The sequence below is a fragment of the Cebus imitator genome, unplaced genomic scaffold (assembly GCF_001604975.1).
Source record: "Cebus imitator isolate Cc_AM_T3 unplaced genomic scaffold, Cebus_imitator-1.0 Scaffold168, whole genome shotgun sequence".
Lineage (NCBI taxonomy): Eukaryota > Metazoa > Chordata > Mammalia > Primates > Cebidae > Cebus > Cebus imitator.
The window spans coordinates 145,180-163,431 of NW_016107483.1; the positions used below are offsets into that span (position 1 = coordinate 145,180).

The 18,252-nt window shown below is 33.7% G+C and overlaps 1 protein-coding gene across 1 annotated transcript in view; it reads right to left on the reverse strand.

The window, feature by feature from the left end:
* Positions 1-18,252, reverse strand: part of LOC108315071 (ephrin type-A receptor 3) — a gene marked incomplete at its 3' end in the record, with an annotated part of 105,810 nt that overhangs the window by 83,160 nt on the left and 4,398 nt on the right. Inside the window, exon 2 of the mRNA XM_017544219.2 lies at positions 3,047-3,111. Coding sequence (XP_017399708.2) covers positions 3,047-3,111 — 65 coding nt within the window. The remainder of the gene's footprint in view (positions 1-3,046; positions 3,112-18,252) is intronic.

The window sequence follows — 18,252 nt, forward strand, 5'->3', positions numbered from 1 at the left end:
CTTTCATTGAAAAATGAATTGCTATTCATGACATCCCCAAATAATTTCAGTTTACAAATTTGAGTATGATTTTCATGAAATGGATCACTTATTTAATTTCTAAAATTTATATTTCAACAGATTTGGAATTTAGAGTTTCTGATGAGAATAAGATTGGAAGTTAGAGAAGGAGGGGGCAGTCTCCCAAATCTTAGTAAAGACAGTTCCTAATTCCCTAAGCAGAGTTTCTTAACTTAGGCACAGTCATTTTAGAGCAGGTCATTCTTTATTTTAGGGACTGGCATATTGATTGTAATATATTTAGCAGTACCCCTGTCTCCCCGACTAGATGTCAAAGTGCCTCCTTTCCCCAGTTGTGACAAAAGGCACAAACTTCAGGCATTGCCAAACATCCCCCAGAGGCAAAATAAAAATTGCCTCTTTTCTTACTCAACATGTTACGAACCACTACCCTAAATCAAGAATGAGCATTTGCAGTGATTATGTTATAATATTGTTATGATTTTTTTCCTCTTAAGTTTAGTCATATTTGATTTAACCTCCAGTCAGATGCACTGCCAGTTATTAGAGTTAATTAAATAATAAACTCAAAGGCATTTCCAGCACTTGTCTTTTTTTTTTTTTTTTTATGGAAAACCTTTCAGTAAGGGTATCACAATGGTTATAAGTATCTATTTTCTTTAAAAATAAAATAGAAAACTAATCTATCCTTTTCATTTAAAAATGAAAAATATTACGCAGTAAAAATAACTAATTGAATCTAAAGGCACACATATTTGTACATGCCAGGCTATTAAATCTAAAACCTAAACTTACAATATAGTATTTTCACCCAATAATTTGATCCATTTCTCAAAAAAATCCCAGGTGATCTAACATTTTCTAAATCTGCACTATGTATTTCTTTATATATATTATGGTTAACATAATATGTGGGATAATATGTGTGAAATTTAAAGGAAATATACACAACATATCACCACAGAGCACTTCACATCATTTGATCTTCTTCTTTTTCTTTCTTTCTTTTTTTTTTTTTTTAGAAAGTTTCTCTTTTCTCCCTGTAAACAGTAATGATAAGCTTGAAGAGAATGACCATTTTAGGATACTTTATGCATCAGAAATAGGAAAACCACGGTTGCAAGATCAACAGAGGACAGGTCTGAGCGGAGCTCTCTAAGGCAACAGTAAACCAAAGGAGAAATTGAAAACTGTTGACTGTGGAAGCTGTAAAAGATTCCTAGGCAACAAAGAGGTAGTAAATTGAACCATAGATGGGGAATGTAAAGAAATAATTTATCCAGAGGAACGTTTCTCAGATTTAATGTGGTAAAAAGTCAACTGTTGAGATGCACATTCTGATTCAAAATGTCTGGAGCAGGGTCTGGTAGCCTGGATTTCTAATAATCTCCCACATGTTGATGTTGCTGGTTTGTCCCTGTGCCACACTTTACCCAGCAAGGTGCTAGAATACCCCACTCTCTACCTCCAACACAGGTCTGGAAGTAAAAGTGCCAACTCCATTCCATCACATTATCTTTGAGATTAACAATGGGGGACTTCATTTCCCCTAATTCTCATATATACATAAAGATGTGTTACCATTATACCTTCTTTAAAGGAAAACATAAGCCAGACTGTTGCTGTGAAATTAAGATAATTTCTTGTTGTTTTTAAAAATAAACATTTACATATATATTAGTAAAATGTTACTATAGTTTTTGCTTTTCTTATATCCTGAAGCAGCAGGTTCCCTGGTATATTACTGAAGAAGTCATGAAACATTCAAATTTTTAAAATCAAAATTAAGGTGAGGTTTGACTTTTAGATGATTAGTTCCCAACGAGTTTTCCAGCTCAATCTTGAGTTTTGATTCATTCTTTATGACAACCTGGCCTGTGCTTTTATCCTAATCATTTGATTCCTTTTACACCTCTGGGAAAACCAAATCCTGGCTGACTTCATACTCTCTCCTCTAAAGTAACTAATGAAGACTTGATTTTAGGTTTTGGCATTTTGTCAAAGTCAAGATGTGTCAGGAAGAGAAGCAGATACAAAGATGACAGATAGATGAAGTATCTCTGATGGAAAACATCCGCTCGTGAAGAAGCTGGTAGTATCATAAAAATGTGTATATTTAGTCACAAAAATCTGAAGCCTAAGCACCAATATGAAGTCGGAGTCATTACAATCTCTTGAAAAGGAGCTTATCATAGAAGGACAGGAATACATAAATTTGTTCCTATGACAAATATTTCAAAATAGCACTTTGCATATTTCACAAGCTATACTTAGAAACAAAAAAGGTATGCTTAGGAATTTATTACACAATTGTGTAGGGACAAGAGATTTATAAACATAAGATCCCCCATTTTTCTGAAAAAAATAGAAGAAAAATTTTCTCTCAGAAAAGGCTTATTATAGTCATTCGGAGCACCAGAATGCTACACACTCTTTAATTTGTATTCGGATTGATAAAATACCAAAGCTATGTAAAAAGTTTAAAACTTAAAGACAGCACCAAATTTTTCTAAATAATATTCTGAGTTTTAAACTGATCTAGGCAAATTGTAGGCATTTTAAATTAAGACAACATAGGTTTATACTGTTGACAAATAAAGTCTACCTACTTGGAAGAGCAGTTACCAAGGTTGGTATTAAGGTTACGACTTTGGAGATTACCATCTCCAAATACGCACTTTCTGCATTACCTGAAATTTAGGTAGTCTAAATAATTCACCTATTCTTATCACATCACAGAAAGTCACTCTTAGATCATTGACATGATGCCAATAATGATTAAACTATTTAATCAGTTCATTCAAGCAATTGATAAAATTCAGAAGGAATACAGTCTTCAAAATTCTTAGCAGCTCCATTGGACACAAATGTCAAGCTGTGTTACTCCATACATTGAATACTCCTATAAATATAATTTGTCACCAGAAGTACAAGAGTTCCTTTAGAGAATACAATAAATTTGTCTGCTCTCTAAGAAAGGTAATGGAGAAAATCATGTTTCCTTTTGACGGTTTATTGAACTCACCCCATGCGATGGATAAGAGATCCAGCCCAGCTCCCCTTGAATTGTTTTTGAATCCAGTAGATTGACTAAAAGAAAACAAAATACACAAACACAGTTAATAAAAGTGAAATATTTATATTTGCTTCTGTTGAGTTCACATTGCCTGTTGTTGATGTGGCTCAAAAATCTTAATTTCCTTTTCATTATAAGTCTATAAATAGTATAAAAAGTAGGGAATTACAAAAGATACACCACAAGGAAAGTTAAGAGACCAAAAGTTTGTGTGTCTTTTTAAACTGTTTGCATTTGTTTACAAGGATAGGTTAATGTTCAATATACGGATGATTTCTGATATAATTATTTAAAGAGGAAACAATGAAAATGCAAAATAGAAAACAACATGAATGCTAGCACATTACAATAACTTTAAAAATATTAAATTTGATAAATTTACATATGATTCCACAATTAATTCATTTCTTAAATATGTTGCCACAGTGAATCAATATACCTGTTTATTTATATCTAATATGGCACTTTCATATTGTCCCTGGTTAATACTCAACATATTATTTTGCAATATGTCTTTTTTTAAAAATACTTAAGTATTCATTATTTACTTATATGTAACAAACAAAAAGCTTAACTACCAATTTGAGGAGAAATCAAAGTAAAACCATGTTTCACAATAACACTTGTGTAAAGTTTTACCTATTTAAAGCAGTTATTTTTACTCAAAGGCTTAAGTGATTTTACTCAGAATTTGTGCTAGTTCTAATGACTTTTAATCAGTATTTGTAGACAAAAAGTAAAATGTGACATGCATATGGTTGCATTTTGAATATATAATTAAAAGAAAATGAAACATTATGTATTTTTCACACAGAATATTCATTTGTAATGGGTTTGAAAATAAAATATAAAACAGCACTTCAAATACAATGAATAACAAAAGGTTCACTTTGTCTATCTGACCTATTAAATAATGGAAACTATGGTTTTACCTCATCTTTCTTCTAAATTAAAAAAAAGAATCCCATGATTGACTAATGGAAGATGTGAAGGAAGGTTACATAAACTAAGCATGCATTATTAACATGAACCAGACCATGAAAATCAATAAATACAATAGAAGAGAATGATTTTCAGGGGTTACATATATACACAAACCAAAACATAATGCAAATAACATACACTGTACAACATGTTCTCATGTTGTCAATAAAGCGTTTCCTGATACATGAAAAGGACCATCCTTTTGAAAATCATGTTTTTTTTTTTTTTTCGCAAAGCAAACTTTAATCTTATAAAATGTTAGAAAAAACAAATTCCATATTTGATAGACAATAGGTTTCTAAATTTTCAAGCAGCACTAAAATTTTGATTGCCTGTTTAGATGATAAATACATTAGGTGAGTATAAGCAAGGCTATTGATAACTATTATATAAAAGAAATACAGTTCTCAAATTTAGATTCTTTAAGTTTTGCTGGGGAAAGATAAAGATAAACTTTACCTTTTATATTATAATTTCTTAATAATTAAAGAATTTTTCTCCCAATAAATTAATCCTAATGAGAAGTAATTGTATTTAGATTAAAACAGAAGACAGCTGCTTCATGGATTACATGGTATAATTTCCATAATTGAATTATTTCCCAGGATATCAGTTTGGAAATTAACAGTATGCTTAATTATATTGCAATTATGTCTCAAAAATAATTAAAAACCCTCTACCAATTGATCAATGTTATAGATTATATTTCAGATCAGCGTTAGAGAAAATTTTTGAAACTATGAAAATACTTCCTCACCTTCAAATTAAATGCTATTACCAACATTCATTCTGATAAGAGGTATACCTAGTTTAGTTGTTGGTTGTGCCATACCAATCATTTAATTTCTCTGAGCTTTATATGGGATTTACATAGTAGAAATGACCTTGCCAGTATGCATGAATTATTAGATTATATTTGCAATGTCCTTAGGGGTTTAAATGGCTTAAGGTATCATTGTGTTTAGATAATAATTGCACATTACTAAATGAAAATTATATGTTACTTCATATGCTAAGATGAATCATTAGTTTTATCTCAGTATTAGTAAACAGAGTGAGGAAAAGAAGATATGGTTATAACACAGATTCCATCTAGTAAAATACTTATTGGAATGTAGGTTGTCAACTAATGAACTACCGTATCCTTAAGTTTCTTCTGATAATAATAAATAATAAAATACTATTGGACTATTCACATCAGCATTTTGTTTCTACTCAAAGAATAACAAGTAAACCAAAATAAGTTAGACCATACAGTCAATTAAGTGTTGAAGATTAATTAAATTTATTTTATTTTTTCAGAAATTAAATTTTTAGTGTATTCCATTTAGCATAAATGAGAAAAACACAATTAGCAGCATTACTTCTGATTTCGATTTCTATTGTCTATCAAGCAATTATATCTGCCCTGAGTATCTTGCAATGTTGCTGTGATGATCAAATAACATATATTTAAAAACACCATGAGTTTATAAGTTCATAATATGCTGTACAGAATCCATTCTTGTAAACTGAATATATTAATATTATTTAACAACAGTTTCATTTTGGCTTCCGAATTATATTTAATTACAAGACCCAAATACGTGACCTAGTAGAGTAGAATAGTTAACTTCAAAACACTTTTTTAAAAGTGCATACTTTGGATTTATAAAGTGCCTTGTGTTTGTACCCAAATAAAAATAACACCGTCTAAGAATTCTAAACATTTTAAAGTGAATGGTTACTTAATTGGGACACCCAGGATACAAACCTCAAGTCTCTTGTGATCTATTGTAGAACAGTTTGAGTATACAGCATAATTGGGGTAAGAAAATAAAATGAATGGAATTTCAAAGTAAATCTGTGAGAGATTTATCTGCATACATTGACCAAATCTAACACTGCAATACATATCTTTTTTTTTTTTTTTTTTTTTTTTTTTTTTTTTTTTTTTTTTTTTTTTTTTTTTTTTTTTTTTTTTTTTTTTNACAATCTCGGCTCACTGCAACCTACGCCTCCTGGGTTCAGGCAATTCTCCTGCCTCAGCCTCCTGAGTAGCTGGGACTACAGGCACGCACCTCCATGCCCAGCTAATTTCTGTATTTTTAGTAGATACAGGGTTTCACCATATTGACCAGGATGGTCTCGATCTCTTGACCTTGTGACCCACCCACCTCGGCCTCCCAAAGTGCTGGGATTAGAGGAGTGAGCCACTGTGCCTGGCCTGCAATACATATCTTAAACCCCACACTGATACAGGCAAGAACTCCCTTCTCTAAACATGTGTAGACCTGATCATTTCCTCAGGACAGACAGGATAGGCTGATGAGTTGTGACAGGCAAATATAATACTCTAGACTGAGTTTGATTTGTACTAGTAATTGGATAGTTTATTTCAATTGCTGGACAATATGAGTTCACAATTCTAAAATCTGATGAAAAGGAACACTTTCTTAAGGCTGGATAGGAACATATGCACGACTTCATTCTTTAATGGTTACCTCAGGCCACTTATTTATCAAAGCTGTCAGTTACCCCTCACCAGATTTCATATTCTAATGATGTGATTGCCAAATATTTTTGGTATGTAACAAAAAACACATTATTTTATTAATTTCAGAATATTTTATATTCAAATAATTATATGGCATATATTAACTTTTTAAATGAAAGTGATTTAAATTTGAAATGTTTTTAAATGTCATGATTCTATTTAAGTAAGTGGAGTTTTACTGGGCAAAAATCAACTTGGAAATCACCATCCTAAATCTAGATGGATATGGTTCTAGGTTTTTCTTTCACATGCTTTACTCTCTCTATTCTTATTGCTTTTAAATTGAGATGTATGAGGAGAAGGGGCTTATATTCATGAGAAGGAGAAGGCAGTTCTTACTTGGACTGTTGACTTGGCTTTCAGATGGGCACTAAGTTAATGAGATCTGGAAAGAAGGAATGGTGGTTTCTGATGTAAATAAGAAGGTGCAGAATGCAGTAAAGGAGTAAGAACAAAATATAAGGCTGGCCACAGTGGCTCACGTCTGTAATCTCAACACTTTGGGAGGCCTAGGCGGGCAGATCATTGGAGGTCAGGAGTTCAATACTAGCCTGGCCAACATGACAAAACCCTATCTCTACTAAAAATACAAATACTAGCCATCGTGCTGGCACATGCCTGTAATCTCAGCTACTCGGGAGGCTGAGGCAGGAGAATCACTTGAACCCGGGAGGCAACTGTTGCAGTGAGCTGAGATGGCGCCACTGAACTCCAGCCTGAGTGACAGAGAGAAACTCCATCTCCAAAACAAAATAAATAAACAAAGAAACAAAGTATGGACTAAATTCACTCAAATCGGCCCTAAGTACCTATGGAAAGGAGGAAGTCTGGATGTCGTTTTTGCCACTGATGTCTACTGTTACATTTTCACCTCTGTTGGATTTTGGGATTAAGATTCCCCAGAGTCATGCTCTCTTCCTTTCCTATCCTCCATCACAATGGAGAGATTCAGTCAAAAGTCCACTGTTAGTAAACTTAGTAGTATTGGTAGTGTCACAAAGAGTTGTCTATTCCAAGAATTTACATCATCTTTTCTTCTTAGTAAAAGAAACAAATGAGATTTTTAAAAAGTTCTCAGTTAGTAATATAAAAGTTTGAAACAAATGTTCTCCATTAAGTGAGGGCCATTAAAAATGTCATATATGTTTCTGGAGTTTTGATTTTTAAAGAATTACTAACACATAAAGATTTGTAAAGGACATCTCTGAATTCTGATTCATAGTGGCTACTTGTCCGCTTAGAAAGACTGAGAGTGAAACTAATATTCATACCTTGAAAGAGTTTTAAGTGCTACAAACATGCAGACAGTGCTAAAAGGATTTCTAAAGTTAAATGCCACAGTTTTTTATTGAAGCACATCTTTCCAATTACCTAATAATACAATCATAGGCTTTGTGGTAACGCTATAGTTGCATTTTATGGAACTGAGTTATAAATAATTATTAAACAATCATTTCAAGGTGAACAGTAGGCTTTAATGGCTAAAGAATTTCGAACTCATATGATAATGCACGTTTTCTTATAAAACTTTCAGTTATAAGGGACTTTTATAGCCAAGTACAAATAACTATAAAACCACTACAATAGAAAATAAGCCAATCCTTTGATTACATCTTGCTTTTACTAAAGAGTAATGACATTTTCTTTCTATGCTAACCATCACTGAAATTGTCTCAGCCTCATTTCACATACACTTGTCTTTATCATTTTCATCACTTTCTGTTATAAGAAGCAGAATAACTTTGCTCTAGTTTACAGGACCACACAGAGCTCTTTAATCTGCTTCTAAATATATTTAAATGTCACAAATAGAAGAAAATGATAGAGAAAGAAATAAATTTTGTTCTCAGTGTTATAATGCTCTGTATAGTTCTCCAGGCAAACATAATACAGAATTAAAAAATCGACATATATTTTCTGACAGGAATTCAAACCTCAGCTTTTCTGTTTTACTGTATGCACCAGGGCACAACATTGAGAAGTTTAGAGAAGATAGTTTTTTTCATGTACTTATGTTTTGCAACATAATTTTATCTACTGTGTTTGCATATTCTTAATTGTTCCTGTGGACTTCCTGTTTGTATTTATTTTCTTTCTACACAAGCATAATTAAAATATTTTAATAGATCTAATTAGCATTTTATTTCACAGATTAAAAAAATTATAAAACCATTGAACTATAGGTGAAGTCAACTATTATCCATCAGTTGTGTGCAGATAAAAGTTCTTGTAAACTATGTTAAATTTAACAGCATTTTGTGTCACAGAAATGTTAATTTATGCTATTTTTATCAAATGAACAGCTAAAAGTTTCATGTAATAATTTTGAAATGCTGCCATATTAAACAATGCTATGAAACACCTTTTGTCAGGTGATATTTTAAGAGCCTATTTATGTGATATAAGAGGATTTCTGCCCTTAACTTATTCTTTCTCATTAGCTTTTTCTCCTGGGAAATAATTTTGGATTTATTTCTATAAATATCTTAATTATAGAAGAAATTGTAATTAACTGTCTCATCTCAATCTTTGCCAACAGTAGAGGGAAATCCTTGGAATCAATACAGAGTCTTACAGTAAGATGACTCTGTGTTTTTTGATTTAAAGATAACATAAAATGAAATTCTACTAGAAACCTGGATACTTTAGTAAATGTCAATTCTATGCTGTTTATAAAGTGTTAAGATTTTCTTTTTTTCTCTTTTTATCAGAGAAATATAAAGGCCATACTGATATCAAAACTATTATGGAACAAACAGCTATCAAGATATCAGCACAAAATGTGTTCTTATAACAAAGTAAATCCTTCCACATAAATGAGCTGTGATGTTCTACTGTCAGTGAATTTTTAGCCCACTAACAACCTGACTTAAAACACAGATCTTTTTTTCTGTGCATTGTTAACTGGTATTATAAATCAGTCAGACAAGTAAAATGTGTCTCCCAAAATGTAAAAGTTTATAAAACTAGGACATTATTATGTAAACAGCATTTTATTTTTCACAGTTTTGCTTTTTAAAGTGTTCCAGAGGTAACAGAATTACTTGTTTATGTCTAATTCAGAGAGACCTTTTTGAAAGATTAAAAAGTGGAAAATGAAAACATATTACTCAATTATGAAATATAAATAGTCATTAAGGCAAATAGCAGTTTATCGCATATGTATTTTGCCTTTGCTTCATAAAATCAGTCTCTCTTGGTATTTTAAAAATCATATTATCATAAAATTTAGATTATTGCAATTCAGATACCACAGGCTATCTGTTCAGCCAGAGTTTGACTGTTGGCTGTGAAAATAGAATAGAAGAAGAAAATTGGCCTACAGAATAACTGTAATATAGTATTTCCTTTAGAAATAAAAGTGTTCCTAGTATTTCCTTTTGAAACAAAAGTGTCCCTTGGATGTAAGATTCAAAATTCTAGCATAGGAAACAAAAAATGTAGTGGTAAATTAAAAGTAAGTTTCAATTTAAAAACATTTTGATATCCCCAAACACACAAACGCATATACATACACACATAGTTGTTTCAAAAGAATCCCACTGTAGAATAAATTAATTTCCTTATTAAATAAATTTCTGGAAAACTAAAGTCAGAATAAAGCTTTGACTTCATCATATTCTGCAGAACATCTGGATTGCCTAAAATCTCATATGTACCATTTATTTTGATCATGAAAATACGAGTTTGACTGACATCTACAAACATAGACACACATGCATCAACAAACTCTTCAAGGTTTGTTTATGCGTCTTTATAATGGTCCACAAGGATCGAATAGGGTACCACATTCTCATCACTTTATTTCAAAACACTAGTTTTTGCCTTTGCATCTTAGGAGCATGGTGTCAATGGAAAGCATGGAACTCAGCACTGGAATAGTCAGAAAACTTTTAATGTATTGATGAAAGAGATGGTAAAATGCAAATAGAATTCAGTGAGGTATTTCTGGGTAGTGTAGTCATAATAGAAATAGCACCTACAGAAGTTTCTATTTGTTGATGGTTCTATGTTAATATTCACTCACATGTGTTTTCAATAAACTCACATGCACTCACAGAATTTACATTAGTTAGGTATGTGCTTAATAAGAAGAACTATTTCTGAATATTTAGTTAATTCAAACATGCTTAAAAATGTGACTTATTATATATTCATTTAAATTATTTATAAAGTTACATGCAGTGACTTATCATATATTCATTTAAATTATTTATAAAGTTACATGCAGTTAAAAATAAATCTAGATTAAAATTATTCCCACCACATGAACCTAGGCAAATCATTTAATCTCCTACTCCTTGTTTTTAGGAATTTGTTATTGTCCTTTACCTTAAAAAAATCCTCCCTGTCTCTCAGGCACTGTGTTCTGGGACTTAAATTGCCTCCTCCACTATAGATTCATATCATAATTTTTGTATCTATGTTATAACATTTTTTATATAAGTATTTGTTTTAGATTCATCTATCCCACTGAATTTGACATCTTCAAGGGCACAGAGAATTCCAGTCCCAAGGATGTATATTTTTTTCAAAATCCAGTAGGTAACTAATTCTCAGGTAAGCACTGTTTGGTAAATAAACAAATACAAACAATAAATAAAAATAATAATGATAGTTATTATTATTTTTGAGATGGAGTCTCGCTCTGTTGCCCAGGCTGGAGTGCAGTGGCCTGATCTCGGCTCACTGCAACCTCCGCCTCCCAGGTTCAAGCAATTCTCCTGCCTCAGCCACCCAAGCAGCTGATATTACAGGCGCCCACCACCACACCCAGCCAAATTTTGCATTTTTGGTAGAGATGGGGTTTCACCACGTTGGCCAGGCTGGTCTGGAACTCCTGAACTCTTCAGGCGATCTGCCTGCCTCAGCCTCCAGGGATTACAGGCATGTGCTGGGATTACAGGCATGACCCATTGCTCCTGGCCAACTATAAATTATTATAACATGAAAGATAAGTTATTATTTTGTAATAGGCAATTAGTTATATATCAACTCTCTTCTTGACTCATTTTAATGAATCTTAAACTTATACTTTTGTCCTTACATTTAGCGTTCCAAAGTTTCTCTAATAGGGTTAGGGTAATACACCTACTAGAAAGCTGGCCAAACATAAGACAAAATATTCTTAGTTAATTTTCAAAGGATAACCTTTGGAAAGGAAAATTTAAAGGAATATTACTAATTTTATATTTTTTATTTTTCTTCCTCTCATTTTATATTTTTTTATATTAAAACATTTAGTATGATTTTGGACATCATTTTCAAAGGTAAAAAAAAAAAATTTCTTTATGCAGTGTACAAATGTCAAGGAAAAGCACTTGTAGCTGAAAAGGTAGAAGAACCACCATTGTTAAGCATAGATTAATCTAACTGGCTTAGTCAGATGAAATACATATAATTATATGTGAAAATTTCTCTATCAGAGAACAAGGACAATCAAACCATAATTTAGATCAGAAGTGTCAAGAACACTATAATAAAATCCCTAAGTTTATCTTTTTAGTTATCTAATGTAAATGAGTATTAGCTTATCTATAGTAAACCAGATAGTAAAAGTAAACCCAGAGAAAATTACTATGTCCTTTTATACTGCCTCTTTGAACATATTTCCAATATTTGGCAATAACTAGATTTGGTGGCATTTCCTGATTTCATAAATGAGTAACAATCTAATTTAATTCCAGTTCTAGTTTTTTATGATGATGTGAGTTCTTTTATTCTATAAAAATGCAAAATCTACCATGATCAGCTGTGACTTATTCAAGGGAGAAAAGATCACAATTTGTATACAGCTCTAGTCTTTTTGCCACCTTTGAATATAAGAGATGATAAGAGAACAGTTGGGAAAAATAAACAAGATAGATAGTGACAAATAAACCCATAGTTGTTTTTGTTTTTGTTTTCTCATCACCTATTTGTAATTCAAAAAATAAAATATAATTTTATGCCATAGTGAGTGCCATAGTGGGTGGGAATAGCTCGGTTTGGTAAGAGGACAATACTGTTGGTGATAAAACATAACACACGGTGCTGCAAATAGGTTTTTCCTGTGAGTGGTGTTTTGCTTACCCAGAGGATTAGTTAGATAATCCACATGGAAGACATTGCAAATTAGCTTCCCAGACTTTCCCTCAGTGTGAAGACTGCCATCATATGTAATGAAAGAATATATCCCTTTAAAATCTATACACTTCTATTAATTGCTACATTGGGTTTGAAAAATCAGGAAATAAATATACGTTAACTACTAACAAGCTGCTCTGTGACTCCCTTAGTCAATCTGAAGCAGATAGGAAATATTACAAATTCCTGTTGATTGGAAATCAATCAACTTTATCACAGGCAAAAAGTAAAATTTTAAAGCCTTATATAAGGTGGTTTACACTTACTGGACCTGTAGAGCTTATTTATCTCTTTTCCTTGACTATTAATTGGAAAAAACATAAATTAACCTTCTTATAATGAATATATTAAAAAGTCAAGAAGAAACAGTTTTAATATTGACTAAATTGGCTTCTCAGTAATAAAATTAATCCACAATTCTCTGTTTGCTCCAGTCTATTTTGAAGTCTTCTATGTAATCAGTCAAGATTTTTGTCTTATAAAGGGGTAGACAGCTCAGTCTGGGGTCTTTAAAGTCAGTTTACATTTGTCTTGATTTGAGAGAGTTCTGAACACCCAAATAGAAATATAAAAAAATCAAATAATAGGAAAATGAGTAACAAATATAAATATAAAAAATCAAATAATAAGGAAATGAGTAATTGACATGAATTCTTTAGAAGTAAGGGGGAAAGAAAGTTTGTTGCCAAATCCTCAGTTTTGTTCATGGAAAATGTGCCAGTAGTCTGAAAGGCTGGCTAACTCTTTGGGAGCATAACAGCTAACACATTACTTTTTTTTTTTTTTTTTTTTTTAATGTTTCAGTGAAGAAAGCAAGATACTAAAAGCTGCTTTCTTCTCTGGAAGCCTGATGTCATCAATATGCTATTTTTGCTCTTTGCCAGGTTAACAGAATTTATTGCAGCAATTAATGCAAAACATATGTGCTGAAATACCCACATGAAAAATATAATTGCCCTCAACTTAATTTGCTACCTTTCAAAAGCCTGTTTTAGCTACCTTTTCTCAATCCCTGCAGTTAAATAGAATACAAGTGTTTTTATGAAAGAAGAGCTAAATCACTAAAATTTATTTTCTCATCTGAAGTAATTTAAAAATTATATTTTAAATGGGTGGAAATTTCCACAGAGACTAAAGTCTACTTTTGGGAACATGTTTGTATTACTGACCTTTAAGTCAATTCCAATTGTTAATTCACACTTCATTTTTGTTACACATAACCCTAAATAATCACACTCTGGTTATATTGACAATTTCCTCACTATCTGTATGTATTGGAATTCCTGACAAAATCTTCCTTCAGGATGAGGAAAGGAGTGTTTGAGTTTCAGAAAAAGAGCACAGAGGTAAGAACGTGTGAAGAAAAGTTGTGACAGATATTTTAATCGACTCTTTTGTCCACATCAAATTCCTTTAACTTAGTTTCTTTGTGGGTCCCCCACCCATGCAGATAATGGTAACTTATGAGTGTAACCACTTTGCAGCTCCAAAGTCCTCTCATTTATATGGTTTCCTTCAATTTCTCACTCCAAATTTCAGAGTGTTTCTAAATTATCCTTGCAAAGCCAGAAGACAAATTAGTACAGTCACTAGCATTAAGTTTGAGGACATGGTGCTTTTCCTGAATACAAGGATACCTCCCTAGTTCACAGGCGTTTGGGGCTAGGAGAATACATATGAGGTTAAAATCAAAAGGCAAAGACAAGAGAGAGGGCCTGGCTTAGTTACTAATTTATTGTTATCCATTTTCTCAGTTTCTTTGGTTGTAACAATGGGAAATGTCATGTTACCTATTTTAGGGCTGCTTTAATGATGAAATGAGGTTCAGTAAGTCGTGAATGATAATGTAAGGGAAAAATCTATTTGCCAGCGGAACACTGAACAATTATTTTCCCAGTGTTGAACATGGCACTGAGGATATATTTAGTCTTGAAATCTACAGGATTTAACAATACCATCTTTTATGAAAAACACTGAAGTTCTAACACAGTCACAGAAAAATCAGGATCACCCAACCGCCAACCTATCTCGGTAGCACAGCTCCCAAAAACCCTCTCTGGCCCATTCCATGTTTACTCCCAAAATAGGAAGAGGAAAAATCCTGTTTTAATAAAACGGTGTCAGTCAAGTACCAGCTTTGGGAGAACACAGACAACTTTTGGATGTGCCCAGGGAAAAAGTTTATGGAACATCCCCGCAGCAATTACCAGGTCTAACAGGTGGCATTAGCAGGTAGTTTTAAAGAAAATCCTTAAAAAAAAAAAGTTCTTATTTTAGTCTAGCGACATCCAAAGAGTAGAATGTCCAAACGGTAAAGAAATGGTAAAGGGATGGGGCTAGGCATCAGCAACCTGGAAAACAGGACGTCTGAGGCAACTGCTGTGAGTCCTACCCAAGCGAACCCAGTAAGAGGTGGTTTCTCAACCCTGCAGCGAACCTTGCAGAATATTTCCTTCCTCCGCCTGTCGCCTGGTGAACCCAGGAAAATGGATGGAAAGGAGACGCGTCACTTCCAGACATCACACTGAAAAGGCAAGCTGACAGCAACGTGAAAGGCAACGGGGCGACCGGAGACGCCGAATCAAAGGCTAGTGCACAGGTCAGGACCTGCCAGGCCCGTCCGAGGCGCACGGACTCTCTGGGAGGGTCTGACACCCAGGGAAGGAGGGTCCAGGTGGCAAGGAGGACGCTGTGCTCTCCCAGTGCCAGCACATCCGCGGCAGCAGGCAGAGGGCGCACGTTCGCCTCCCGCGCGCTCCAGTCTCCTCCTCGCGCTCGTGTTCGCGTCACTTTGCCCCTTGCGCTCCGCTCGCTCCAGCCTGTGTCACAGTGAGTGCCCAGCACCGTCCGCCCGGAGGCAGAAACCCCAGAGCAGAAGAGCGTCGGACTACGCCCGCTCACCCACCCTACCCCGGGGCGGAGGCCGTGGCTCCCTGGTCGCGCTCCGGGGACTGGCTTTGGCAGCCAGGCGCGGAGAGACTTGCGCACAAAGAAACCCACCGGCCTCCAGCGGGCTGGGACTGCGTTACGCGCACCCGGAGATGGTTTTTAATGGTCTCATTCCTAATTTGATGCAGAGTGGGCAAGTAGTGAACTGTTGGGGGACACCGTTTTCCCTTTGCAGCAATGAGCCTGGACCTAGCGGAGAACCGTTTGTGGTTAAGACACCCTGATGGTGGGTGTGGTGGCAGCAAGGAGCACTTGCTCATCTCCCTACTGTCTGTACCCGTAAAGCTCTGCTTTGTGCTAAAACCCCTCGGGACACACTTCTGTAATTTAATGAAGATTGCATTATCAAGTGTGGGAGGTGTAAGGCGAAGTTTCCTTCGCAGTTCTCGCCTCCTGTGGCCACTCCTGTCCCTGGCGAGGATTATTCACAACAATTTGTACAGTGCTGCCACTTGCTTTCCTCCTCCTTCCTCACCTATTACTCTCACTTCACCGTTTTGGTTTGGATCATGTGGATTTTCACCCTTTGCTTTGACTGGAACAGCGGGACACGGTTTAGAAAATGCAGGGCTGGGGGGTGTCCACACTCAGGGCTCCCAGTTTAATAACGACACTCCAAGTTTAAGGCTTTATTTGCTGAACTGGTGTTGATTCCATCCACCCCTCCACATGCATTCATCCCCACATTCAAAGCGGGAAGCATTTTAGCACCTTTTGGCTGACACTTTTAAAACTTTCCTGGATAAAATATTTTCTTGGAAAAAATCAAAAAGGTGTAAACTTGAGAAGAGAAACAAAGAAATGCAGCCCCCTACCCCAACCCCATTTTAAGTGTAGGGGGTTTTTAGAGATTTAATAAAAAATGATTAACCAGATGTTTTATGTGATAAACGTCTTTCTCTTAAGCAAATGATTTATATATTAACATTGGCTTTAAAACTAAACTTTTTAATTTTCTTTTAACTTGCAAAAACTTTTTTTCTTTGTAATCGACCACACTCCCTCCTTTTTATTTTTTCCCCCAAAGGAAGTTGGTAGGAGGCAAACTAAAACTTGCTGACTTTCAGATTTTCCTGGAGAAAACCTCCTGCCAGGTTCCAAGAACTACCTGATACCAGCCAGCTGGGAACAGACTTAAAGAAATCAAGTGGGGCACATGTATCCACACCCAGGACACAATGAGGGATGTCTTCCTAGGTGGATTGACTGGTGACTTGGAAGACTTTGCATTTTATAAATGTCACAGTATTATTTTCTCAATATTTCTAAAGTTGCTGCAGAAGAGCTAGCTAAGATTTTCGATTACTGAGAAGTAAATTTCTAATGCTGGTTTTCTGTATACCTGGATGAATAATATAATTAACATTTCACACTGCTGGTTAACCCTGTGCTTAAAAAATCTGTGGAAAGCTACTTGTGTACTTGGTAAAAGCCTTTTATTGACCCTCCCTGATGATAAAATCCAGATCTCTGGAAACAGAACCCAAAAGGGGGACACCTGCATCTGGTCTTCTAAATCTCTCAATTAGGAATTAAAGAAACAAGGTTTATTAAATATTTTTTTAATGTGCATGTTAAAAGATAAAGTAGAGGATCTTGACAGAAAAGTGCTTGTAAAACTTAATGTTCTTCCAAAAAATACGTTTCCCCTTATATCTATTATTTTTGCCATACAAAATCATTGGAAAAATGACTCAAATCAAAAGTAGCCCACAACACAGATTTCTTAGTAAATGTCTATAAAACCTTATCAAATTTTGATGACTTGAGGAAAGTTTTATTAATATTTTCTTGAAGACCTTATGACTTGGAAAACGTAACTCTCAAGAACACTTCTTTCTGTTTTCACATATAGTAAATCAAATATACTGTGTAAATATATTTTACCTTTAAAAATCCTTTCCAAAAGTAACTAGTTGATATTTAAAAACTGCTTATATTTTATTTCAGAAAATTTTCAATTAAGTTTTTTTTAACATTATAAAGAAAGTTGTTGTGGAAAAATATTAAAATGATTGAACCCTTCAAGAAAACACCAAAATTTGAATGTTAAAATGTAGACAATACACAAAGAGTGTTACTAAATTATTTATTTAATAATGAACTTACTAAGAAAACGTGAAATTACTAAGTTGTTTATGTGACCAAGGAGCAAGCCATAATGAAATTCAAGAAATAAAAAACTTTACATAAAACTTTCTAAACCTACTAAAAAATGTTAAAAAAAAATCTAATACCTGATTCTGTACAATATTTTGTTTTAAAATTTATATTAAAATGTTTTTCATTATAGCTCTCAATTTCTAGTGTTTCAGGGAAAAGACAACTTTATATAAAATACAACCATGATATAACACGTGGCAATGGTGTTTTATTACATGTAGTTTCCCCTTTATAGGTCCAGTCACTTCTGAGTTAGAAGTATTTCCGACTAACTTTTAACCTTAAAATAGGCAAAACAAACAAACAAAAACAAACAAAAAAACCCTATAACTACAGTGACAATGATAAAAAATATAAAATTAAAAATATTGATAGTTACAATGAAACTGTTTTGTAT